Source organism: Pangasianodon hypophthalmus, chromosome 13 (assembly GCF_027358585.1).
Source record: "Pangasianodon hypophthalmus isolate fPanHyp1 chromosome 13, fPanHyp1.pri, whole genome shotgun sequence".
NCBI classification, from domain to species: domain Eukaryota; kingdom Metazoa; phylum Chordata; class Actinopteri; order Siluriformes; family Pangasiidae; genus Pangasianodon; species Pangasianodon hypophthalmus.
Window position 1 is genome coordinate 6,811,639 of NC_069722.1, and position 27,790 is coordinate 6,839,428.

Genomic DNA, 27,790 nt, shown 5'->3' on the forward strand with positions numbered 1-27,790 from the left:
AGAATGGAATTTCCCAGCCTCGCCTTTTATTGACAAACACACACAACATCCTTCATTTTCCTTCATAAAATTTGACATTGCAAATTCCTGCTGCCTTTTAGCTCTGCCTGCAAGAGCTATGACACTTGGTTTGTCAAAGAAACAAAATAAAACACACCAAAATGAGACACAATGAGACACTTTTAGCTGATTTAACTTTTAACTTATTAAAAGTGATTTCTGTGGCTTATTGAGAGTGCCCATAAACAAAGTGTACAACTACAAAGAAAAAAAAAAACTAACACAAAGACTAATGATGAGCGGTGAAACAACAACTATGTATCCATGGCTTAGTGAGTAGTAGTTGTTTTTTTTTTTAGCGTGAAGTTTCCTGATATTCAACCAGTCAACCACTAATAGCCCACAGAACCACCTTCATGATATATGTGTGGATTATCAAGTTCAGATATGTTGTTTGGGGAGGGGGAAGGGCACAAAATAATCACAAAAAGTGCTCACTATGTAAAACATATGTGAACAGATGTAAATAGATTTTTTTTTGTGGAAATAATAAAAGGGAATTTTGAAGTGCTTCCCTCTGAGTTTTGCATCAAGTCCCTTTGAATGAAAGACAGACAGAGGAAAAGGAGGAGGCGTGACTAGTTAAAAATTGTCTGTTACGACCCAAACAGATAAGGAAGTACACAATAAACACAACACTGAGTAGAGAGAAACATGGTAGTGAAATCAGACTGAGGCCAGAAAACAGCACAACGTACTGTATATAAGACAAACAACCACTTCATACAAAGCATTTAAATATTCCTCAGTTCTTCTTTGAACAAACAAATTAGCTTATTTATGAAGATGTGTCACGCCATACAAACAAATCCTAAATTATGGAATTTAAATATGAGAGCAGAATTAATGTGATACACGATAATGTAGCGCCCATGATTATTTTTCACCTGATATATGTATTAATGATGGAGCTCTTATCTCTTCCTCTCATTACTGCTACTCTGACTGGCGTTTTAGTGGAGGATTTGGGGGGTGTGATGGTGGAGGAAGGCTGAGAAGGTGGAGGATGTTCAGTCTTCAAACTTTCCCTCCAGGATGCTGTCGAAGGTAAAGGGCATGAACTTGAAGCCCTGACCGGTGTAGAACTTATTCTGAAACTCCACCCTAGACACACACACACACACACACACACACACACACACACACACACAGAAATGCCATTTAACCAAACTCAGTCTTGGCTTCACCAACAGAGGGACACAGAGAGTCATTCTCACAGACTCCTCTTTCATAAACTGTAGCCTGATGAATGTAGAATTATTCAGTTTTTCCGTTTCGACGTCCTTAAAATTACCTGCAGTCTCATTTTGCCAGAGACAATTACCCTTAAAAAACAAACAAAGTGTGTGTGTGTGTGTACTTACCAGTGCAATCTGAGGGCGTGCAGGAAGGCAGACAGACCCTCCATTATCAGTAAGATACACACCGTCAGTGTGGCGAAGATAGCAAAAATGAAAATTAGGCCCAAGCAGCCAGCAAAATTTCTAGAGTAGAGTCCGATGTGCATCACCATGGACCACAAGACCTCTGACAGCTCTACAAAATAAGGCGAACAGGCGAATATGAATATCAAGGTATTTTGTGGCAATTTTTGAAATGGTTTAAAAAAAAAAATGGTTACACAAATGATAATCAGGGTATAAAATTAGAGTGAATGCAAGAGGACCTTTCAGAGTAGAAACATTTGTAAATCTAACAAATGGAAGAGAATGTGTACACGTGTGTGAGTGGGGTACTCACGTGTGTGGGCTAGGCTCAGGGCCCACAGGCGTAAGTAGGAGGCCGTATTTGAGATGCAGCCTAGGCAGTACTCTATAGTGTGAATGGCCTGATACACCACTACATCTGCAAAATTAAACTAGATAGAGAAAGGAAGAGATAATAGATGAAGGAAAGAAGGAAGGAATGGGGGGAATAGAGGAAAAATAAGGAAAGGAAAGGAAAGGAAAGGAAAGGAAAAGGAGAAAAGGAAAATGTAAAGAATGGAGAAATGAAGGAAGGAAAAGGACAGACAGAAAGAACAGTCCCAGGAAAGAAAAAAGGTAGGGGATAGAGGGAGAAAGGGAAAGAAGAAGGAAGGAAAGACAGTAGGGAGAAAGAAGACAGACAGTTAAACAGATCTGCTCAGAGCAGCTTACTCAATCAGGAGATCAGGTGTGACATGTACAGCAGTATTCTGATTGGTATTCATTTGGCACATCACTATACGAACACGTTCAATCACCAGGGTGTGTAATGGCTCACTTGATTGGTTTCATTTCAACCCAGATGGATTAAAAAAAAAAACAAGATCTCAGGGAGTTCTACAAAGATTTAAAATCTAGTTATACAAGCCCACTGGAGAAGCACCACCCAACACCAAAACACACACAGACACACACTGCCACAACCACACACAAAGAGATAGATTTGAGAAAAGTGATGGTGTACACAAAATTCTGCTCTTACCACTTCCTCTTCTGACTGCTTGAAGGAAACCAGACACACATACACATATACACACACACACAGGATTAGAATAAGGTTTATAACGGTGCAAGGAAAGCAATAAGGAGAGATGAGGAAAACAGTTATAAACCCACAGAACGTCACAGGTAGGTTAAAAACAAAAGGACGAGAGTAAATGGAGGAAAGTGCTGGCAAGATGGTGGATGGTGGAAATGAACCTTCCAGTCAGAATATTAAAAATTCATTTCAACACAACTGTTTTTAGATGATAGAGTAACCATGTTGTAATTCACATTTAAAATATCTGCTTGTGTAACCCTGCTGGCTGGGAGGCTGTTTTGTTTGTGAGTCTGGTTGCTTGGAGACGCAGGAGCTAGCAGGCTAACCCACTTTAGCGCAGTGCTGGAATGCAGGACAGACCCTCTCAGTGACAGGAATGCACACCAGCCTGCCCACTGCTGACTACAGCGGCATCGTCCACGGGATTAACTGGCCATTCCAATCACCAGCCTTTACTGGAAATGATCGTTTATATCTGATCTCATACATGACTGAAAAGGCAGAGCTCGGATTTGCTACTTAGTAAACAAGTAGCTGCTTAACAAAGTATAAAAATATAAATAAAGTGTAATGAAGACAGGTCTCTAAGCATTGACACTGAATACTGCTGCAATGTAACAAATGGCACTCAGTGTTATTACCAATGACACATTCTCATAATCTGAATAAACATACATACACAGAGAGAGAGAGAGAGAGAGAGAGAGAGAGAGAAAAATATCCAGGAAAAAAAGCTGAAAATCAATGCTTTTGAAAAAAAAAAAAAATTCCTTCAGTGCCCAGACCTACACGGACCTGTAGATGACAATTTGCAAATGATAAATGTTTGACTTCTATGTTTTCAGAAATGATATCTGATATTCTGCTTAGTTTCAAAAAAAAAAAAAAAAAAAAATACAGTATGTGTCCCTTAGGCAGAAAGAGTGAGAGACAGAATGACAGCAAGAGAGAGACAGGGAGAGATAGAGAGAATGAGACAGTCAGAGAGACAGTCAGAGAGACAGAAAGAGAGAGGAAGACATACAGAAAAAAGAGAGAAAGAAACAGACTGAAAGAGACTAAGGGACAGAAAGAGAAAATGTGAGAAACAGAAAGAATAAAGAAGGAGATACAGAAAAAAGATAGAGAATGAGGCAGAGACAGAAAGAGAGAAAGGTAAACAGGAAGATAGAAAAGGAAACAGGAAGATAAATAGATAGTAAGAGTGTGTGTGTGTGTGTGCGTGTGTGTGTGCGCGTGTGTGTGTGTGAGTCTCTCACCTCTGGCTCTTCCTCTATGTTCTGGGAGAGCTGATCATGCTGGATGATCTCGGCTTCATCGTCTGTAGGGCCGTTGCCCACCCGGATCCCCCCAAAGTTCTGAGTGCCCTGAGGACAGAGGACACCACAGGTTACACGTTGCTGTGTGTGCGCATGGACGTGTGTGAGTAATCGATATTTAAGTGTATTCTTGTGAGTAAAGCCTTACAAGGTGCTTCCTCCAGAGGTACTGTCTGCGCAGAACCAGCGTCTTTACTATGAGCATAACGGGCACGCATAAAAGAGCGATGACCACCAACAGGCACTGGATCACTGTCTACAGAGAGAGAGAGAGAGAGAGAGAGAGAGACAGTGAAAAACACACAGTGACGTTCTTTTCTGTTTGTCAGAAAACAAGAGAGAATGAGATAGAGACAGAATGTGAGCGAGAGCTAGAGAGAGGGAGAGAGACAATGAGATAGAATGCGGCAGTGATTGATAGATAGATAGATAGAGAGCAAGAGAAAGAGACAGAGACAGAGACAGAGAGAGTAAAAAGAAAAAGAGAATGAGACAGAAAGAGACAGGGACCGAAAGAGAGTGACAGAAAATTAGAGAGAATGAGATGGACAGAGAGAGTTGTGAGACAGAATGCAAGAGAATGAGACAGAGTGAAAATGAGAGATAGCAAAAGAGGGGAAGGGAGAAAGAGAAGAAGAGAGAGCGAGGGGAAGAAAGAGAGAGACAAAGCGAGACAGAGATGGAAAATGAGAGAGAATGAGAAAGACAGAAAGAAAGATGCAGCGAGAGAAACAGAGAGATAGAAAGATAGACTGAGAATGAGACTGTGACTGAATGAAAGAGTGAGACAGAAAGTTAAGAGTGCTGGAGAGAGACAGACATACAGACAGATAGAAAGAGGAGGAGTGACATACAGAAAAAAAGAGGATGAGACAGAAACAGGCAAAGAGACAGAGGCAGAAAGAGAAAGAGAGTGAGAGAAAGAGAGATACATACAGAAAAGAGAGATGGAAAACAAGAGAGAATCAGAGACAGAAAGAGAGTGTGTGAAAGAGACAGAAAGAGTGTGTGAAAGAGACAGAAAGAGTGTGTGAAAGAGACAGAAAGAGAGTGTGTGAAAGAGACAGATTGAACAAAAGAGTGAGATGGAAAATGAGAGTGAATGAAATAGAGACAGAGCATGAGAGAGAGAGAAAGATAGTGTAAGAATGAGACAGACACTGAATGAAAGAGTGAGAGACAGAAAGAAAGAAAAAAAGAGAGAGAGAGAGAGAGAGAGAGTGCCCATGTCCATGCACAAACACAGGCTACATCTTTCTGTCGAGACACTGATGCAGATAAGAGGCACTGATGTTAGGAAGTACAGCATGAAACTAAAATGTGTGTATGTGTGTGTGTGTGTGTGTGTGTGCGTGTTACCTGTCCTCTGTATAGCTGTTTGACAGTAGGGTCATTATAGTTGAAGAGGAACATGTTGATGAAGGCGATGAGGAGGCTGGGAGCTTCCTTGGAAGTTGCAGCGTTGTACGCGGTCCACTTGTAGAAGATGAGCAGCACCAGGTAACCGAACAGGCTGCTCATGAAGATGATCTCAGGGAGGAAGCCCAGCCAGATGTTCAGAGGCTTCTTAAAGTAGCTACACACATTCAGGTTCAATTAGAGATAAGTAATTGCCATTTTATAATGAAAAAAGACTAGGCTAATGTCACTAACAAATCAGGGAAGCTAATACCTAGCAGATTAGCACTGTGCAAACTGCGTGTCTATACTGTATATTCACACAAATGCATCACACCTCCTAACTGAGCTTTAATACTAAAACTGTGTTCAGAAAGAAAGTGTATCCCACTTCAAGATGGATGAAACTATTGTTTTTAGCTCATAATTGTGTCCATTTTTATATTCACCAGTGTGTTATAGAGTAACACAAACCACAAATGTCTGTTTAACTCACGGCCGTAATGTAATGTGATTTTTAAAGTAATGTGAATGAGATTGACTTTCATCTAGAGCATGGTAAAGGAGAAGAAATGTGAACATACATGTGATTAAAGAGGCTGAGTGTGACTCCAAAGAGCATCTGAGTAACTCCCAAGATTACAGACATCTTCATCTTATAGGAGTTCAGGAAGGTCAGCTTGTTGGTGGCCATGTTCCAGATCTGTGAAGGTTGAGATAAAGAAAAACTGCTTTAGCTGAAAGAAGACAGAACTCCAGTCTAGTGGAAAGAAATAGCTGGTAGTGATGATTTATACCGGGTCAATGCCGATGGGGTAGGGTCCCCCAAACACTCCTGGCACGGCGGGGTCCAACTGCAACAGATTGTTCTCCTCCAGAACCTCAAACCTGCCGAGTGAGAGCGGTCATTAATTAACACAACCTGTCTGTGTGTACATGATCATTCTACACTAATGACACTGATAGTTTCTCCAAGAGACCCACTTTATCCTTCGTTTCCTCTGGCAAACACTTTGAAATGCAGAAATATGTGTGGAGATTTCTAGGTAAGGAATAAAAACACAATGGGTTGTGCTGTTAAAGGAAAATAAAATAGCACATAGAGTGCTACATAGTGTGCTTTACCTCCTATACCACAACAATTTGGCAATAATTAGAAGTTTTAATTTATTATTAACTGATGCACCATATTTTTCATCCAATTGTAGTTACATTTAACTTTGTAGAATGTTGTCCTTCCTTCACCATCTTCTCTGTTTTTCTCTCTTGAAAGTAACCCAAAAAAACGTTATCACGTTCCTGACAAACAGGAAAGCGCAAAAGTACTGAAGACTTTCCCATGTTGGAAAACTTAATGACTGTCGCAAAGCTGTGACACTGGAGACTCCTTTCATCAACTGTTAAGTAAATTTCCTTGGAGAAAACTGCCCCAGATCAATGATTACACGATTCTTTTTGTTAAATAACAGCACTTTTTTTTCCATGAGTTTCTTGTTCACTATAAAAGTACCAGTGAATGAGCTGTTACCATAGAAACAATAATGTATTACTATAAACCTGTGATTTACCTTGCAGCCTTCTGACCAATCAGTATCAAGAATTCACACACAGTTTACGTGTTCTGTTGAAATCAGAACTGCATTAAGTTATTTCAGTAAGGCTTTTCAGTCTGAGTGAAGGACTCACGTCCAGTTGCCTTTTCCTGTTTCAAACATGGGTCGCACACTCCAGCTGGAGCCAAAGACGTTGATCGACTTGGAAAAGCAGTCGTTATAGATGATCCCGGTGTAGATGGAGAAAAGCCCCATCAGTAGAATAATGTAACGCCCTGAAAACAGCATGCTGAACATCTGGCAGGAAGAGAAAAAGTCAACAAAACAGCCAATTAAACCCAGCTATACTAAATATCAGAGTACAGCAACTTTTTTTTTTTTTTTTTTGTGAGACCATTTAGTGCCTACATGATCTGTTTTGCTCCTTGTTGCTAATGTTTCAGCATTTTTTTTTATAACCACTTCTGCTTTTGGCAGAACTGTGCAGATTAAAAAAAAAGAAACTGCAGAAGTTGTAATGTAAGCTGGTTTATCAGGGGAAGAGTATTTTCAAACTGTGCCTTTTTCTGTTGCCCAGTGACTTGTTGTGACACTGTGACATCAGGCATTGTATAACTGTAAAATGTTCTTCCAAAGCAGGAGAACGGTGTGACAAGGATGGAAGGCTGAAATATATGGTTGGATAAATGGATGTGGGTGTGTAATACCTCATTGTCATTTTTCTGGGCGCTAAGCCGTCTCTCTCGCAGAACCAGATAAAGAGCGGCGCTGGTCATCAGTATGCCATGGCCCAGATCCCCAAACATGACGGCAAACAGGAAGGGGAAGGTGATGATAGTGTAGGGTGCTGAACACAAACCAGAACAATCAGCTCACGTGAACTTTGCAAAGAGATAAAATGCCAACATTGTGTACCAGTATGAACTGCTTAAAAATGGTCGGGTACCTGGATTAATTTCTCGGTAGCTGCCAATGCCATATGCGTCCACAATATTCTGGAAGCCAGAGGTAAACTTGTTGGTCTTGTTATAGGTGGGTGGGATCTGTTTGGTCTGCATCCTGTTCAGGATGGAGGGAACGGTGGAACCACTTTTCTCCTGAGAAAAAGAAACAAGTGAGAAAATGGTGGATTTAGAGCCATGGAATGACAAAGTGTAGCTTGAAATCCTAGAAATAATGGGGAAAAAACCATGACTGTGGATTGATCAGGTGTAAATTAGCCATCTGCTAGATTCTCCAGGTTTTTGAGCTGAGCAGTGTGTATGCGTGAGAGAAGCAGGAGAACACAGAACAGCCTAGCGTGTGATCTGGTAATCCATGTGTGGGTGGGAATTCCACGGTGTAGGGTTTTCCCTATCCTGCTGACAGTAAAGTGTGAGAATCTCAATCCAGGCACACACAGGCACTCTAATATACACACATAGGCATAAAGTGCGAGCATAACCAGACATCCTTGTTGGAGCCAAATGCTATTCCTAAATGTTAATCTATTTAAATATCTACTGGCTAAATATCTTGGCTCCAGACCTAAATAGTACCTCAATCCTGAAACTATGCCATTCAAATCATGGAACTTGAATACTGAAAGTAACAGTTACAAAGATAATAAATTTTCATATACAAAAAATAAAGGGAAATGTGATTTCCTTTGATAAGTTTCTCTTCTACTTTTTGGAAGAGTATGTTTGGAGGTTGAAGTACACTTAAAGCTCATGCAATGATGCCAAACAGAATTGGAAGCAGAATAGTAAAGACATCTGCTGCACAGCTGAAAGGCAGCTTTAACTTTGCCCAAGTTAAAATGAATATATTTAATTCATAAGCGCTAAGCACTTTCCTCTACAAATCTTGTTCTCCACCTCGATGGCCTTATTTTAGTCTTACAGTTGCCCTTTTGAATTCCTCTTTCCTGACTAGATATGTACAACAAACTGTGCAACACTTGTGCAGAATCATTTGTTTAATATCGTAACTCACACAGCGATTGTGTTTCAGACACTCTACCCATTGGGAAATGAGAAATAAAGTTTGATCTCAGTGCACTCATGAGTCACCCTTCGAGCATGTGGGCATTCCTTCCTAACATCTAGCTCACTCTGTGTCTTTGTGTGTGTGTGTGGGTGTTAGCATGCAGAATGCGAGAGTGTGTTTACTGGGCATGAGTCACCCTATGTGATAATGTGCTAAATATGTGTGTTCATGCATTACCACACACAAATCTCATTTTAAGACAAATAAGTGTTATTCTAATAAACCCTGATTTAATCTATTTTGGAGATGGGAACTCACATATAAAATAACTGCATTTCCTAAAGAAAAAAATCTATTATTTCTGCACAGTTAGGTTTACATTCATAAACACAAGACACAGGAGCTACAACAAAAGTGTGTGTGTGTGTGTGTGTAGTGCCATTTCCTCACCGTGCCTCTCCTCAGAGCGAGCTGAATGGAGTCCAGGTCTGACAAAGGACACCAGATTTCAGCAATCAGACACTTCTGGGTGACATCGATGTTACAGAGATTGAGCGTGTGGTAGATGGCCTTCATCTTCCTCACTTTAATAAACCACACACGCAGGGTCTTAGCGGCGGCTTGTAGGACGCGCTGTCTGTGATCCTCTGTCTGATTCAGCACCTAGAAAAATATAAGCAACAGGAATGTGAGGAAAAGTGTGTGCAAACCAGTGAATAATCTTATACAGGAGTGTCAAATGGGACAGAAATGATACAATGCCAGATTAGCAACTAGATAACGTGCACTGATATGGGACTGCTTAGACTAACACGTCTTAAATCATGGCTGTGCGCATCCATAGAATACATACACACTGCTGGCAAATTAAAGGGAAAAACCTGAATAAATGAGTAGAAAAACATATAAATGCATATAAAAGATTCCAGACAGATGCATGTGATGATACAGTTAACATCATGCCATGCTCTGTGGCATGTATAAAAATGCTGAGCAGGCCCAGTTGATCTCCATTTTGGATCAAGATGGCAAGAGGAAAAGATCTAAGAGACTCTGAAAGAGGGTTCATTATTGGTACATGATAATGAACGGAGAATGTTAATGCAAGACGTGATCAGACTGTCAGCAACAATAGTCTGTCCATATCCACATACAGAGAGATATTATAGTAGGGGTGCAGTAAACACAACTGAACACCTACAGGAGATTTCGGTGCAGTGTGTTAGGCAGTGCTCACCATCACCATCATCAAAACACCAATAGAGGGAACATCTCTGGAAGAACGCTGTTTATTTTTCCAGTACAGTTCTGGAGACCTATAGAATCGATGTCAATTCACACTGAAGCTGTTCTGGAGCTCGTACTCTAACTAATACACTTATTGGTTTTGATTTTAATTAGTCACCTGTCTGTCTGTAACAGCAACAGTTACTAAGCAAAACTGCTAGTTGCTACATGTGTAACTACACTACCACTGATTAGCAATGGAAGCAATGGAATGCATGCAAAGTGTATCCTTTCCTTAAAGATGTAAGGAGAAACAAGGTGAAACATGCATCCAATCAACCTGCATCCCGCTCCTAAAGGATCCTATTTATAGTGATATTATTCATGTCCGGAGAGCGTGTAAAAGCCTGCTTGTAGTAAATAAAACTGACTGCACTGCAATAAACTAACTAATGTTGGAAATGGTTGCCATAGAAACTTTCTAGAATTTAACCCTACGTCTGGCTAGGTGTAATTTTTTCTACCTGTCCGTCATAGCTTAAGACATAAGCTTATTTGTGCAACTGGTCCCTGATGAAAAACTGTTCAGGACGTGCCCTGTAGCCGCTCAATTATCAGCATAACGACAAAAAGAATCCACCTCTAATTTGAGTTAACCACTATTTAGACAGCTGGTATGCTACCCGTCTTTCCCATGATCCTCTGTAACAAGGCACATTTGTCTACAGCAGCTCAGGGCCCATGTATGGCTGTATGTGCCTCTCTGTATTCCTCATCAGAGATCACTTATGGACCTGGGCTTAATAAACAGCATAGCACATGTAGAGTCTATTCTGGGGAAACAGATTTTCCCTATAGGCCCTGGCTGAGAGAAAGTGGTGTAAACGAGAGTGAGAAGGAGAATGTGCGATAGTTAGAGAGAGATCGTGCCAGCAGATCAGCACATACCAGACAGCTCTTAATTGCCAGGCCGGCCCTGTACCATGCCAGACTCACACCCAATGCACTCAGCTCTCTGCTCAGCCATGTACATGTCTCCAGTGGTCTCCTGCTATCACTGAGACATGAGCAATCACACAAACACTGGCAGGAAAGATCTTCATCCACCTCTAGGTTCATTTCAGCTCACTCCCAAATCTATGATTCATATCAGACTTACGCAATCCTGTTAACAGCCTGGTGTGAGTCACTCGGCACTCAGCAGTGTGTGCTTAGCTATACTTAGCTGACTGGCATTTCACTGCCTTTTGTTCAATTGTGTTCACGTAAATGGATTTAAAAATGTGTGTAATTTTCCATGTGGTGACATTTTCTGTAACAATATGTTCGTTCAATTGTTATAACAGGAGTCTCCAGTGTCAGCGCTTTGTTACGTTCAGAGGTAAAGCTGCTTCTTTAAGTTTTCCGCCACAGGAAAGTCTTCAAGATGGAGGCCTTTGTGGTTTTTCAGTAATATATTTTTTTCTTATTAACTTCCAGAGAGAGAGGGAAAAAAAAGAGAGGCTGGTGATGGAACGACTATTTATAGCTGCTATAACGTAATTGATACCAGGAAGTAAGTTGTTTCGAGGACGTTCCACAACATTTAATATTAACCATAAACAGATCAAACAAACCATGTGTCATTCTTTAATAAAGAAAAGTTATAATCATTGACAAATCACTGTAGCATAAGCGGAATAAAACACTTTTAGACGTGCTGTTATAGGAAATTTGGAGTGGTGTCAGTAGCTCCACATTGCATCAGACTGCATCTCACCACACCAACATTGATTATTTTTCTATAATAGCAGATTCGAAAGTGTTTTATTCCTTTCTTCTGAGATACCCTGTTGCACAAAACAAATTCCACTAATGATGTTCCCTCTAATAATGTTTTTTTAGATGTTATATTACAACTATTTTATAAATCTAAAATTTGATGCCAGAAATCCATTGAAACTCCAGAACACTTAGTCATTCAGAAGTGTGTGTGTGGGTGTAAGTGAGTTGTTGAGTGTAGAAAAGGATGAGCTGGGAACATAAGGAACTGCTGGCAAGGTGACGGTGTCCGTCTCGCTGCTGGTTCAGAGCTAAAACACTGTCTGGCAAATGTCTCTATGTGGGTGTATATGAATTTGAGCAGGTGTGAGGGCAACACCCTCTGTGTGTGAGTATGCAGGGCAGTGGGAGTGTGTGTCTGCAGCTATGGTCACTATGTGTGTGGGCAACAGCAGACGGCACACACCCAGTGACATTAAGCCTTCGATTTCCTAATACGGATCAAGCAAAGACTCTCAGACAGACTATTTCCCCTAACACAAACATTTTTTTATGCTCCATAGCAGGTGCTAATGCAAACAAAAGCATTGCTGTGTCCCAATTCACCTACTTATACTATGTCCTAAAAGTATGTACTCTTTTTATGAAGAAAAAAAGTACTGGACATACGAACACGTCATGTAACGGAAGAGAACATTGTTGCCTAGTTACACACACTGTCACGGTAAACAAACTCCTCAGTGCATTTCAGCTTTTCTTCATTCATTACTCCTTGTATACTATATAATTTAATTTAACATTCTCTCAATTTATTTTCCACATTTCATTTACACCTCTCTAAAATGCATCAAAAAAGAGGGGGAAAAAGTGAGTTATTTGCAACACCATTTTATAAGGCGCTTGGTCTCTTCATCTGACCCTACAAGATAAACATGGTACTCTTTTTACACAACATCCAACCATTAATCTTATGTGACAATACAAAACTTTGGTTAGCGCTTAATATTTAAGTTCTTACACTTAAATACTGAAGATGCATCATCAATGTTACACTTGTCCGTCATGTTTGCAGGTTGAATTTGGTGAAGCAAACCGTCACAAAACTCCACAGATCCACACTTCGAAAATCTACCGGAAACTTTAGGCCATCCTGGTACCTTCGGGATACTCATTTCAATCTCAACGATTTGGGACACACTAATTCTAATCTCGGATACTATTTAGGATGGATAGTAGGCGAATTGGGACGCAGCACGCGTCTTTTTTTTTTTTTTTTTTTGCATAAGTCTTATTTGTAGTATTCCCACATGTTAGGGTTTTAGGGTAGGCCCACTCTCCTATTCCAGGGTTACAGTAGTCTTCTCCCAGCATGCAATACTCCAGATGTTATAATAATACTCTGGCATGCTTGTGAGATAGCTAACACGCTCCTCTGATACTATTTGAAGACAAGCGTTCACTCAGAAATTCTAACATGGTAAGCAGAGGTACAGTATTTGACATAATTAGCCAACATAAGCAAATGAACAAGGTATCATACTGCAATATAATAACTCCTTTTTATAACACAGCTCTGCAGAATTATATGAATGCACTCATTCTAATGCACTCATTCTATTGTTGATATTGTTTAATGGCTAATTGACAGGGAGAGAACTTAAAAAGAGAGAAACAAAGAGAAGCTGGTGAGAGAACGCCTGTTTATATCCAATGGAGCTCCATCTTGTATTCAAGCAACATAAAAAGAGACACAAACTAAATGACAGTAGGCTGTATGGACAGGAAGTGCTGTTTTTGATACCGTGACGTGACTTAATGCCTGAGCAAAGATGGAAAAGTACAAAAGGCTCACTGCAGCTGTCACACTGGAGTATGTTTATTGTAGCATGTGCATGCATGTTTTACGCAATCTAATGTTGGTCTCTGGTCTCATTAGAATACTAGGCGACTGATTTTACTCACAAAATTAAATCAGGCTAATTACCGGATCACAGAGACTGGCTCACTGTATTGACCCACCTCAGCTCGCAGGTCAGATGAGCTCTGATGTGTCCAATCGATCATATTGATTTTTCGTTTTCATTTACGCATTTTTGTCTCTGTAACTGGTCCATCGTGCGTACTTTATTAGTCTGGACACTGTGTAAGCTTTCTGGCTTGGACTTAATGCACTGCAAGCTGATGCGAATGTTCGCAACAGTCTATGACCATGTATGGGAAGCTCTTTCATACAGGAAGGCTAATGTAAACTGACATAAAAAGGGCAGGCAGCTGTGTGTATCACACATAGAAACAACAAAGAAAGACAGGGAGCCAAGTTTGCACATGTGCACGCGCATGTGTACACACACACCCACAAAGACAGACAGACACAAATACATTACACATGCCCGGAAGGATAGGTATTCTTTAAACAACCACTGGGCAGATTGATGTCTCTTCCTTCCCTTCCACTTAAATGACATCATCAGAGTATAAGAGCTGCGAGAGCTGGCCCTCTCCGGCTGTCTGACGTGACGCCAATTAATTTTTGTTTATTTATAACACACATATGAGGCATTTAGCACCATAAATTATTTACATTAGCTTTGAACAATGGACCAGGTGTTTACTGATCCTGATTCAGATTTTAGTGTAATCAGATTTTAGTGATTGTGAGGAGTACATTTCAGCCAAGGAACACTTTCACTGTTAATCCATGGACCACTTCAGCACAGATTTAGTTTATGAACATACTCCAAAATATTCAAATATTAAGCTCTTTTAAGCTGTGTATGGGAGCCACAGAGCTTTCTATCCTTGAACTTTCCACACACATTAGGTCGAAGTTGACATTATTTATAGGCCTGCTTGGTTTTGATATATTAACCACTGACTGATAATTAATCAACTTTAAATCACTTTCCAAAACAATTCACTTTAATGGACTGATTTATTGCTTTTGTTCTGTGCAATGCATCACATGGACTGACTACTGCTCAATTTAATCTATAATTTCAAATAATTAGTTTGAGCTGATAAATATATTGACTGTTCTAATGCTTACATTGTGTTTACTATTTGTACTAATTTAAGTATTTGTATTTTTTAAATTTTAAAAATGTTCAAATTAAATAAACTACACAGAAATTGCAGTATTAAGTCCTTGGTAGAGATACACAAAATCTTAAGCCCTGGCAAGGACTTATTTTTTGTCAGCATGTGTGTACATGTATCTGTCTCACCATTTGGAGGTCATCGATACGAGTGTTGACTCCTGCTGCCATTTCCTTTCTCTCTTGCGGAGTCTCAGGGCAGGGGTACAGTGTAGCCCGAAACCTGTAGATTAGAACAAATGCACTTATCAGTTCCTCTACAGGCAACCGACAGCAGGCATATTCCATAGAAAGTGGGCATGTTTGTGTGAGCTGTAACCAAATCAAAATAACAAAGCTTCATGAAGTTTTTTTCAAATAAAGATTGTTCAGTACGATAGGAGCTAAAATAAAGTAACTGTATAAGCAATTACAGTGTTTTTAGATTTGTTATTTTTTTCAATTCGAATGATTTCATTTCAGAAAACACTTCGAAAGTGGACAGAAAACAATCCCACAATACCGAAATCAATGCTTTTTTCACAGTTGTGAATGTAACATGTTCGTCTGTCCACACCCCTTGCTTTTCATCAAAAGATGGATTCACTAACACTGAATTACATAGGAAAATGAACTCATAACCACTGTGTTGCTATCAGTTAATCCAGGCTTAAGGAACCCCACTGTAAGGCAAACGTTAATGCTGTCTGCGACGGAGGAGTAATGCTCGCCAACTTTACATTACAAGAGCCACTTTTATTCTAATTCGGAAGTGACCCCATCATAGAAAAGTGCATGCAATAGGGCTTGTTTGACCTTGATCTCAACAAGTTCAAGTGAGTAACTTGCATTAACTTTTTTCACTTTGTGGTGAAATAAGTGTTGAAATGAGGAAAAAAAACCCAAAAAAAACGGCACAGCGAAGGATTGTATAGATGAATTGAAGAACTGTTGCATACACACAAGGAATCATGACATTTCCTGTGCAAAGGTTACCAACAGACCGAATTCTATTTGATGTTATGAAAGGACAGATTTTTTTTTTTTTTTCAATTTAAAATGCTTTATTGACCAGATTAATGTGAACACTGCTTTTAGTGAAAAAGAAAGTAAAACAGAAATAATAGATTGCTTTGAGATTTGATCAGAAAAACAGATGGGATCATGCCCACTTTCTGTAGATTATGCCAACAGTATATTACTCATTGAACAGAGGGACAAAGGGAGCTGTTACCCTTCGCAGATCTTCTTCACCCTATTCTTCAGCTGATCTCCCTGGAAGAAGATGATAAACACCGACTTGTGCACCTGGTCGCCCTGTAAAATCACAGCACGTAAACCACACAGAGGCAGCCATCAGTACAATTTCACTGCCCAAATACCAACCTGGCTGTCTGGCATCCAGACTAAGTGTTAATAAACTGGTCTATATTTGATCACTGGTATGGCACTGACCGTAGTGGGGTCCTCCAGGGGGTCCTCGATGTCTGCTTGGCGCAGGAACACATTGCCTCGACAGACTCTCCACAACATCCTCTCAAAGGTGGGAATCCTCTCTCGGCCAATCACGCCTGCCACAAAGCTGCGAGCAGGTAAAAGGTTAAGAACTAGAAGAAAGAAAGGACTCGTGCTGGTGCTCTAAATGGCTTTGATTAAGATGTAAAAAGTTGGGAAGAAATTCATATTTACTGCATAAACCCATTTAGTTTAACATATAACTACAGAATGACACTGGGGAATGAAATGGTGGCACATAATTTTCTAAAGTGTTTAATTACAGAGTCAAGATCAGCTCTGGTAAGACACTTGTGAACACAGGATTAACAAGAATGTAATCAGGGAGATGATTAGGGAGAAATATTGAATTAAACTGCATTTTACTAAATAATATCAAGCCTAATAATGACATTCTCAGCTGTACACTTCTGTACTATTAATTGTTCTTTATTTTACTTTCACGTACAATTAATCTCACACTCAGTTCTGCTAGCACTGGAAACGCTTTAGATATTAATGATGTGATATCTGACTGATATCTGTGATATATGCACATATGTAACACTTCCTAAAAAAAGTGCTGCCACTTTATCACTACCATTTTCACTCTGGCTAACTGAGAGCGGTGGCTGACTTTACATGTGTTCACATACTATTTTTACAACTGTAAGCTATAGCTTGTAAACTATTATTGCACCTTTATAAGGTCAAACACATCCTTAAAATAAATGCCAAAGATGCGACACTGCATCTTGCAATTCTCAATACGTGTAATTACATTTCTTTCTTTCTTTTTTTGTTTAAATAATCTATTTGATGTTTAACTCTCCTGCCGTCTTCAGTAAAGCTATGACGTAAGGCTTAAGAGAGAAAAATGAGACACTACCCAGGGAGTGGATCCAGACCAGCTATACGAGGTAAAAAACATTAAAACACACCTTATGATGGTGGACCAGTTCAGATGATGCCTACAGAAAGCTAGATAACTCACCCAAGCCTGAGAGGAGCTCGGACAATCTCAGTCGGGTCCAGCAGAATGGACGATTCCTCCAGTATAGCAGGGTCCTCCATCTATAAGCAGAGACAGAGATGGACAGTTACACAGACTGACAGGCACTTTACAGAACTGTCTCTCAAATGCTGGCAGCCTTATTTTCCCCCCACCAAGCTGAAAACCCTCTAAAAATTAGTATCCCTCATTTACTGATGTGCTTCCACTATTTTGGCAGTTATCAGCCCGTCATTCATAATGTCACTTTTCACTGTAAAATGTACACAAGTCTTATCATAAGCTTTGGTTTTTAAACAAGTAAATGATTACAAGAAACTAAACATTTAGCTAACAGAGGCAAATTGTAAAAGACAGTAACATCAAAGTTCACCTGCAAAGACTGGTTAAGTGATTTCGGGTCAAAGATCGTCATGAAAGTGAAGCATATGCTAAGGTGAAACTTAAACTTAATAAAACAAAAGGCAAATAAAAGTGTTGAAGGATTCATATTAAGCTAGAATATCTATTGTTATTTAAATCTTTTGTGTTTTTTTTTTCTTATGATGATGATGATGCAAGCTATATATTTAAGTAAGGGATAAAACACTTGTGCGCTGTTATAGGAAAATAATCATGTGGCCGAGTTACTCTTACCACCCCTAAACTGATTATTTTCCAATAACACCACACCCCAAAGTGTTGCCAACAATTACATCTTTATCAATCAAAGAAAAACATGTCATACTTCTTGTTTAAAGTTCATTTAACGTTTTAGTTTCTGTTATCACTTATGTTATATAGCAGCTGTAAACAGTCATTCCCTCACCAGACTCTCTCTCCTTTTTTTTTTTTTTTTTTTTTTTGTAACCTTTTGATTGACGTTAATAAGACAAAAAAAATGCAGCTTGTCATGTTACTGAGACGCTGCAAAAAAGGGCAAAGGCCTCCTGAAGACTTTTTCTGTGGAGGAAAAGTAATTTACAGCTTTACCTCTGACCGTTACAAAGTGCTGACATTGGAGAATCCTTCCAAAAAACAAAAACTTCACCACATCAATAATTACACATGGTGTTTAATCTGTTTATACAAGTCCCTAACTGTTACTATAGAACCTATAATGTATTAGAACAAGCACATTAAGCTTTTTATAAAATGTAATCAACTGCTTCTGAACCATGGGATTTGAGAATACAACAGCACTGAATGGTATGAAGCATTTTAACACATGACTTGGGGTGATTATTGCACTACAAGGGCATGGAAAATGTTACTTTGCATTGTCACACTTTACTTGAAATAATAATTAAAAAAAAAGATATTTGGAAGTTGAATAAAATTACAACAAAACAGGACAAGCTTTGAATACCTCATCAAAGAACTGCTGTGTGCGCCTGAGGATGTGTTTGAGCTCAGTCAGTTCCAGAAAGTTCTTCTTCAGGGCTTCCTGGTTAGTGTTGATCTCCTTCAGCTCGATCTCCAGCTTCTCAAACGTGGCCTGCAGGAAAATGGTTTCACATCTTGAACTTGGATAGATGCAAACACTGCTTTGAAAGCAGATTAGACTCCTTTCACATTTGACACCAAGATTAATGGTTAAGTGCAAGATTTAGGAATTGGGTAAAGAGTGTGTTCCAGCGGGCATGCACCAAATTTATTTTCCCAAAGTACAAACAGCACATTCGGAACATTTTAGTTTTTAATGACAGCATTAGTCTTTTAAACAGTGACAGCACTGCTCCAGAGAAATTCTTGATTATGGGTGAACATAACGTCGCCAATCAGTATGTCATGCAAAGGACAACAGAACAAACCTACGGGTGCATGAACAGGTTTGAGAAATTCATCTCTATTTCTGGCTACTGCTGATGTCAGAGTGATGCGTACTGTTTTTTTTTTGTAGTTTGTTATTTTGTTTCATTAAGTAAAGTATGAGGCAAAACTGTTGAAAATTGTCTCTTTAAAAAAAAAATAGCTAAACCTTCATGTGTGCACTGTGATGCTGAGTCACATGAGTTGAGTGTTCTCCTCTGAGCATGTTGAGGCATTTGCCAATGGTATGTGATATTTACTTTGAAAGGCTAGCACTACAATAAGACACTAAATTGTCTTATGCATTTCACCCTCTTACACTGAAAATGCCTGAGAAATATTTGAGAATTTAGGACCAGAAAAGAAAATTATCACCACTAATCCATTCAATACCTCCAAGTCAATCATGTCTCGAGGGAAAGGGACCTCCGGGTTCTCTCCTGTGTCCACAATGAGTATACCGGCCTTCTTTATCTCCTTCTCAACAAATCCTGTGGAAAAAGGAGGGACGATGAATGACGATATTTGCCAAACAGAGAAACAGAGAGAGAGAGGGAACTGAAAGTAAAAGCTGCATTTCTCCACAGAATTTAATTCTAGGCTCCTATAATACATGGCTGACTCACTCAGTTTGCGGTCCATCTCTTCGCAACGACGCACTTCATTCACGAACTTCCTCTGGAAGACGTTCACATCAGGGTTCAGCTGTGGTTTACACACACACAAAAAAGGTCAGCATAAGCTAAATTAACCAAAGGCAATCCAGTGATTAAAATACAACTATCTGTAAAGGCTACATGCAATAACTTTAAAACACCTTGCAAAACACACACAGTGCATCCTAAACGACTTGTAACAGACATGGCAAACCAACAGACATCCAAGTTGCTCAATCGGTGCAGGACGAAGAATTCTCAGGAATATTACGTAAGATTATTGCTCTGTTCCCTTGAAATCTCTTCTGCTGGTGATTGAAATTAAAATAATTTCTTTTACTTCAGCTCAACCTCTTTACACCTAAATGAGTATGATAAAAACTACCGTCCATTCTTGGCATTCAGCATACCTAGCACAGCATGCAATTGTAGTGCAGTATTATCTCTAACAGTAGCCTAGATATTTGTGCGTGAAAGGCAGGCCTCTGGTTAATTATTTAGCCTGTACCTGCTGTGTTGTTGTAGGCACGATGGTCATTTTAAACCAGTAGAGGTAACAGCACTGAGTCTGCACCACTGCATCATCACATGATATATGATCCTACGGTAAGCAGAAGTGAACCAGCCGCATGGAGTAATTTTCTATAAAAGCATCTCTGATAATAGTGGTGGCTCTAATGCTAACCACTGGATTATATTAATGTGCACGATTGAATGCATTATCGTTTCTATAGTAACAACTAATTCACAGGGACTTGTATGGCCGACGCTCCACATAATAATAAACAGATTAAATATGTGGTGTTGTTTAACGTAACGTAGAAAAACGATCATTGATATGCTGAATTTATCTAATATTTATGGAAGGAGACTTCAGTGTCAAATCTTCAGGACTTTCAAGTTTCTCGGTAACATGATAAGTTGCTTGGAGAGAAAGAGAGAGAGAGATAGAAGGAGTCTGGTGAGGGAAAGACTATTTATAGCTCCTATAACATGATAAAAAGAACTAACCTTTCTCTAGGTTGTTGTTCCACAACATTAAATGTAAGTATAAAGCCCTAAAATGTACGATTTGACTTAAATGAAAAATGTAATTGTAAGCAGACTTACAATAATTACTTACAAGAGGAATAAAACACTTCAGGATGTACTATAACAGCTAATACAAACCTGCTGTGTTTTATCCTTTACATATTTTTGGCGTGACATTTTGATTCATGCGTTGCTGAGACACTTCTCTTGCTTTTTCAGCCCTGTGGTTGTTTACGGTGTTGGGGAGATGACACACAGTTGTTGTTGTTTATTTACCTATAAACCGTGTTTTCTAGTTCTCGTTAAAGGTCTAAACTTGATGAATTCACGCTTGCATATGAATAGACAGATCTTTTGTATCCCAAATAGTTTAACAATATTTTAATCCATGCTCACAGAAGCTTTAAAATGCAAAAGAGACAAAATCAAATAGATCTGCGTCTGAAACAAGGTCCTCCAGTATGGTTAAACATTCATTTCCTGTCCACATCCCGTACAGACGGCGATATCAGTGTGTGTGCTTCAGGGTGTGTACTCACGTCTCTGAACTGCACCATGCCGATCTCCCCGAGCTCGCTGACACAGCAGTAGGCAGACTCGGACTGCAGGAAGAGCTGGGCCAGAGTCATCTCCTCGCTGCGGAACAGCTCCCCCATGACGCTACGCTAGCGCTCACACCACCACCACCAGAGAACACCTGAGGAACAAAAAGGTTAAAGTTAAACTCACAGATAAGTTATAAAGTGAAGAAGAGTGGAGATAGAACAGTGGAAAAGCACCACACCTAAATACGCAGAGATCTAAACTGTGTACAAATGGACAGAGTGAAGCACTCATTATCAACACTGAGCTCTGTGGCTTCACTGAAGGGAAGGAAGGGAGGGAGGGAGGGAGCGAGCGAGCGAGTGAGCGAGGGCCTGACACCACAGAACAAACTGAAAAACAACACGTTAACACTTCCACCCACTTGCAGCTTCTGCACAAACATAAAATGCACCATTTATACCTAATAGCACCTAAATACTCCTTGTGCCTATTTACATAATAGGCTCTTTTTTTACCCCCAACACCAGCAAATTCCTGTCTGGTGCATCGTGTTTCCCTTTTACGTAATCGCTACCTCTGTTAATGGCGAGATCACATCTCAGACAAAACATTGAGCTGAGCAAAAGGTGTGGCCGTGATTATCAGCACTCCTCGGAGGAAAATGGCCTGATGGCTTTGTTTTCTATGAGCAGCACAAGTCTCACAGGCTCACAAGAGCATGACACAGAGCAAATCCCGTGTTGTGAACGCAACATCTGAGCCTGTGTTGACTTGTAAAGTGTCTCATTGCGTGCACAAGCTTAGCATCAGTGAGAGAGCGTACATATCAGGTCATGTGACCTTTCAGAGAGAAGAAAGCGATGTTCAAAATTAAGATATCGATTTTGGCTTAAAGAACAAAATTTAAAAAATAAAATTTAAAAAATTTCTGATTTTATGTGTTTTTTTATGAAGTTATATTAGAATTGTAATGTGTAATGTAGAATGTTTCTCTGAATGACATTGTAAAATGTCAATAACTTTATGTGACAACAAAGTAGCAAGTGCAATGAAAAACTTTTTGCGCACATTAATATGTTTCTGTAAAATAATCAGCCTTTGAACATGGTCGTTCATTTTTAGATGTTGTGGGATATCACACGAGTGTTTCTTTGAATGCAGCACTCATATATATGTAAAATTATATAAAAAATTAAAACACAGTGGGGCATGCTATTACAGGAAAATAATCAAGGACACTTGAGTGGTGAGATTCCCTCTGGGCCAAGGACTTTCCTATAACAGCACATCCTGAGGTGTTTTATTCCTCTTACACCGCAGCAATGTGCCAACAGTTAAGCTTTTATTTTCAATTCATTAAGTGGTAGGTTTTATAGTTTCTTTTCATGATGAGAAGCATCAGAGAAACAAGTTCCCATTAAGGACTTATGACTTAAAACAGCTATAAATATCTTTCCTTCACTTTCTCTTGAAGACAAACAAATGTAGCTTGTTACTAAGAAACTGTAAAGTAGTCAGTTTTTAGTTAAAGCTTCACTCTGACTGTTACAAAGCTCTAACACTGGAGACTCCATCCAAAAAAAAAAACAAAAAAAAAAGTTTAGTATACTATAAACACACACTTTACAATGTCTCCAACTCAGTAAAACTGTTCTCAGTAAAGCTGCCTCTAATCTTTTAGCATGTGATAGGACGCATGGCTGTGAGAGAAACAGCTGCTATTCACACAGAACAATGTTACGACAACGTGTTCGACATTCATCCTGAATAAACAGCTTAGAGGATGAAGCTGGACTTCACCATAACCCATAAGCCACAAATTAAGACTGGATGACATGACAATATTTAAATTCCCTATTAACATTTTGTATGCTTTTAACACAAAACAATGCCCTGCAGTGTTTTTTTATAAGCTTGCTAGACTGTTTTATTGTTTATCGTTATATGTGGGGCATTGTAAATATGTCTTAAAGTATTGTGCTTCATCAGCTAAATGCCCGTGCAGATTGACCTACACTGTAAGCATGCATGCACAGTACTGTGCAAACGTCTTAGGCACCCTAATTTTGTTATAGATGTTTATTTTATGACTTCTGCAGTAAGGGAAAAAATACATAATGAAGGTTGCTGGGTTTTGGTGAGGGGAGAAAAAAAAAAAAAAGTGCGACAGCAAAGTCACCAGAAGAACTGTAGCACATTCTCCAAAACCTCCCAACTAATGTCCTTATAAACTGCACACATTGTACCTGACACTACTGATGATTTTTTTTTTTAAACAGCTTTAAACAGCAAAGGCTTGATACACTTTGTTTAGTTTATTCCAATTTATGCTTTATAGTATTTTTAAATGTAGAAATGTTTAATTTCATTATTTTCGAAGGCATCTTTGCTTTACAGCATTTCGTTCCGTGCGCCTAAGACTTTTGCGCAGTGCTGTATACACTCAATTTTAAATACGATTTCTGTATTCTTAATATCGCCCAGTATTTCATATTGATCGCTGTTCAAATGAAATCTTCCCTGAATGTCTACCACTTTATACTGCGTTTAATATCGCTTGCAAATTAATCTAATCCACAAAAAACATGACACAGCGACTGAGAAAATGAGTAGAGGTGTAAGTGTAGAGCATACGATGTAAATAATAAGTATATATTTAGTTTTACTCTCAGTGACTTTTCAGACACGCTGTAAATACATCTGAAGTCGCTTATTAACAGTCACTGCTCTACATCCTTGCTGTTTTACTTACTTTAGTTTGTAATTTAGAGTCCGGGGACCTCCAGGAGTCTGTGAAGTATAGCGTGACTTTAATTTACTTTTTAATCAGTACTAGAAATCGCAATCTGTGATGATCAAAGTTATAATATTTATTATTAATTATTATATGATAGCTCTAACTTATCTGACTGGTTGAATGCGTTTAATACAAACCTTAATAACTGAACAGGTGCAAAATGTTTTGAGAACCCCTGATCTAGAGCTGTGGCTGCCAGTCAAGTACAGAATAGAGTTCAAGGTTTTGTTATTTGTTTTTCTGACTTCCTTTGTTTTCGAAATACCTCCAGAGCTTTGAGACCACCTGATCAGTTACTTTTAACTGTTCCAGATGCCGAAGAAGTTGAGAGGTGACCGGGCGTTTTTCTGTCGCAGCGCCGCCGTTTTTCATAAAGGCGTCTCACAACATAGCTGTTTTTAAATCCAATCTAAAAACATTTCTTTTCCCAGGCATTTGAAGGTCTTTAAGATCTGTCGTATCAGGTCTTCTCTTTTTGTCCTGTCTTTGTTCTGTCTTTTATCTGTGGTTTTGTCTTTTAATGGTTTTATTTCTCCTTTTTTTTAATCTCATTTTATTTGTCTTTTATTTCATTGCTCAGATTTAGCCGAGATGATGTACAGCAACTTGCCCGACACTCGTTGTCATTTAAAATGTGCCATATAAATATCAAGTCAAATCTTTATATAATCTATAATAAAGCTAATTTGACTTGATATTGAGATTTCTGATGTTTGACTGGTGGTCAGGTGAACTGAACACATTTAATGGGACCAGGAAAAGAGAAAAAAAAAAGTATAAAAAGTATAAATAAGTATAAATAATGTCAACTTGGACCTAATGTGTTCTGTGAATGGAAAATTCAGGAAGTTTATAAAAAAAAATAAATAAATAAAAAAAAATTTCAACTTTTCCGAGTCTAATAATTCTCCAGAACATTATTGTACACATTTGAACAATGAGCCTAATATCTGAATAAGTTATAATTATGTTGAGGGAGTCTGTGGAATTAATTTTAAAGGTAAAGGGATCTCTGGTTGCAAATTAAAAAGAAAAACATGGATGATCTAGAGTCCTGTTGTTGTGTTTCCTGAAGAGCTGGTATCCAGCCTGAACAGTGTAAAGAAGAGGATTAAAGCCACGGATTAATCAGAGTCACGTGATCTACGGAAACTCTACAACAATGTCCAACTAATGCATATTTTATTAGGTGGTTTCTGATTGTCTGGTGGAAAATTGGAGGCTTGTTGCATAATTCAGTGCGCTTTTCCCATCTCTGTGTCACTCTAAGGCAAAACATCAGCTGCTTCACTCACACAGAGACATATAATGCCTTAAACCGTGGAGAATACAGAAATAAAGTCTGCACACTGTCCACATTCACATTAGCTAGCTGGGGAATTTAATTAGCCGGCTAACAAGCTAGCAAATTCAATTTTAGCTCCAGTCGGCTGTCAGCGCAACAGGTTGCTGAAAGTAAATTATTCGTCTTATTAACGTCGAAAGTGTTTTCTTAAAACAAATATTTAATATTTAAATAACAACACATACTTGAAAATTAGTTAAAAGTCCAGATAAAGCTACTCGGGCCACCCACATCTCTAGGTTAGCTTCTTGAGGCTAATGCTAACACCTCATCCCGAGCAGGTAGCTGCTGCCAGAACGCGCGAGCGACGTGTCAAACGTCACTTTTTACTGTACAACCGTAAGCATTAATTCCAGTCGGAAAAATAAACATTAAAAGAAGTTTTTTTTTACTCACAATACAGTAATATAAGGTGAATTAAAGCGTCCCTGTGTGTTTCTATCCCGCGGCTGTCTCCTCTCTGTGTGATCAGCTGATCAGCCTCGGACAACGCGAGTGACGTCACGGGCAGGCCCGTGCAGGTCATGTGACCAAGGTGAGCGCCGCCATTGATGCCCAGGTTCACTTTCAGGCCTGATCCTGATACCCAGGTTTACCTGCTCCTTAAACACCAGACTCATGGGGGTGTTAGGAGAGCCTGAATATGATTTAGTGGCGTGGTAAATACTTTACATCTGGAAAACATTCAATCCAGTTCACTTCACTGTGATTACACATTATAAAATGGTGTCACACAGGTGCAACGTGTAATATACATAAAACAGTACAGTGACAGGACACCAATAGTGCAAACAAATGTTATCAGTCACCAAGAAACCAGAAAGCATAAAACCCATGCTGAAAAACACAGCAGCCTGGGACAGTTAGCTGGTATTGGCTGGATGGTCAGGTTTGATCATTCCAGCAGGTCAGACTGACACCTACAGGCTGATTCTAGCTGGTTAGGCTGGTTCCCGCTTGTCAGATTGACACCTACAGGCTGGTTCTAGCTGGCTAGGCTGGTTCCCGCTTGTCAGATTGACACCTACAGGCTGGTTCCAGCTTGTCAGATTGACACCTACAGGCTGGTTCTAGCAGGTCAGGCTGGTTCTAGCAGGTCAGATTGACACTTACAGGCTGGTTCTAGCTGGTCAGATTGACGCTTACAGGCTAGTTCTAGCTGGTTAGGCTGGTTCTAGCAGGTCAGATTGACACATACAGGCTAGTTCTAGCTGGTTAGGCTGGTTCTAGCAGGTCAGATTGACACATACAGGCTCTAGCAGGGCCAGCACTCTAGAGGGGTTTTGAGCATTTACAGGACGGTTCTAGCTGGAAACTCCTTCCACAAATGTTAAACATCTCCTTACAGAAAACTTTGATTATCAACGATTATACATCTTTGTTAAATAACAGCACTTTTGTTTTTAAATCTGTTTATTATTAATCTTAGATTAATGTTCAGTGTTCACCATACAAGTCCTGTTATATGTTATACAAATGAAAGATATTAGAAAGAGTGCATTAATATAAACCTGTGATTTGAATTACAGCTTTCAGAATTGTTGAATTGATTGAATTAATCGACACCTTCGACTAAAATATCATGTCGTGATACTTGAAGACAGCCCATACTTTCTATGATCTATGACAATAGATCTTTTCTACAATCCATGATATATAGATAGATAGATAGATAGATAGATTGATAGTCATAATTCAGAGCCCTCACAGACAATTTTTTTTGTTTATTTTTGCCTTTAATTTTGAGCTATTTCCTCCACCTCACCCCCTCCTCTCTTTGCCACTGCACTCTCAGTGGTTAGTAACTGCCTGTGAGTTGGCCTCACTGCTTCCTCAGGTACCCACATCAGACCACTTTTTCCAGGTCAGTGACACAAATCTTTTAACATGTGGCTACTCTCTACCAGATACCATTTCAAAAAAGTCTTTATTTTTGTTAATTTCAGGGTTAGATCTTTATTTCATTCTTTCTGGAGTCCACAGAATTTCAGACAGAATAAATGAATATGTTACTTTTTATAGTTTTTAGTTGTTATATTTAATTCTAACAGAACCTAAAGCAAGAGGGTATATAATATTACATAAACATAAATATTTCAAAATTCCACTAACAACATCTTTACCAGAGCTGGAGAATTCTATTTTAATCATGATCACAGTTTTCCTCAATTAATTAATCACTACAATATAAGTTATTGTTAATTAAATAATCAGTAAAAGTTAGATATTGAACTCCCTAGTCTATA

The 27,790-nt window shown here is 39.1% G+C and overlaps 1 protein-coding gene across 3 annotated transcripts; it reads right to left on the reverse strand.

Moving 5' to 3' along the window:
* Positions 1–4: 4 nt before the first annotated feature.
* atp6v0a1a (ATPase H+ transporting V0 subunit a1a) lies at positions 5–26,088 on the reverse strand. Of its 3 annotated transcripts, none has more exons than XM_053239109.1 (22): positions 25,941–26,088; positions 21,396–21,553; positions 19,795–19,873; positions 19,562–19,659; positions 18,726–18,854; positions 17,360–17,439; positions 16,327–16,453; positions 16,106–16,188; positions 15,022–15,115; positions 9,260–9,472; positions 7,785–7,935; positions 7,546–7,685; positions 6,972–7,135; positions 6,083–6,173; positions 5,870–5,988; positions 5,247–5,463; positions 4,036–4,143; positions 3,828–3,935; positions 2,509–2,523; positions 1,801–1,918; positions 1,425–1,596; positions 5–1,164 (listed from the first exon to the last, which is right to left on the reverse strand). In XM_053239109.1, the coding sequence occupies exons 2-22, from the start codon at positions 21,510–21,512 to the stop codon at positions 1,071–1,073; spliced, it is 2,517 nt and encodes an 838-aa protein (XP_053095084.1). In that variant the 5' UTR covers positions 21,513–21,553; positions 25,941–26,088; the 3' UTR covers positions 5–1,070. The 3 variants fall into 3 exon arrangements, with proteins under 3 accessions (XP_053095084.1, XP_034165776.1, XP_034165777.1); XM_034309885.2 differs by having other exon boundaries at positions 2,509–2,526; XM_034309886.2 differs by lacking the exon at positions 2,509–2,523.
* Positions 26,089–27,790: the final 1,702 nt, after the last annotated feature.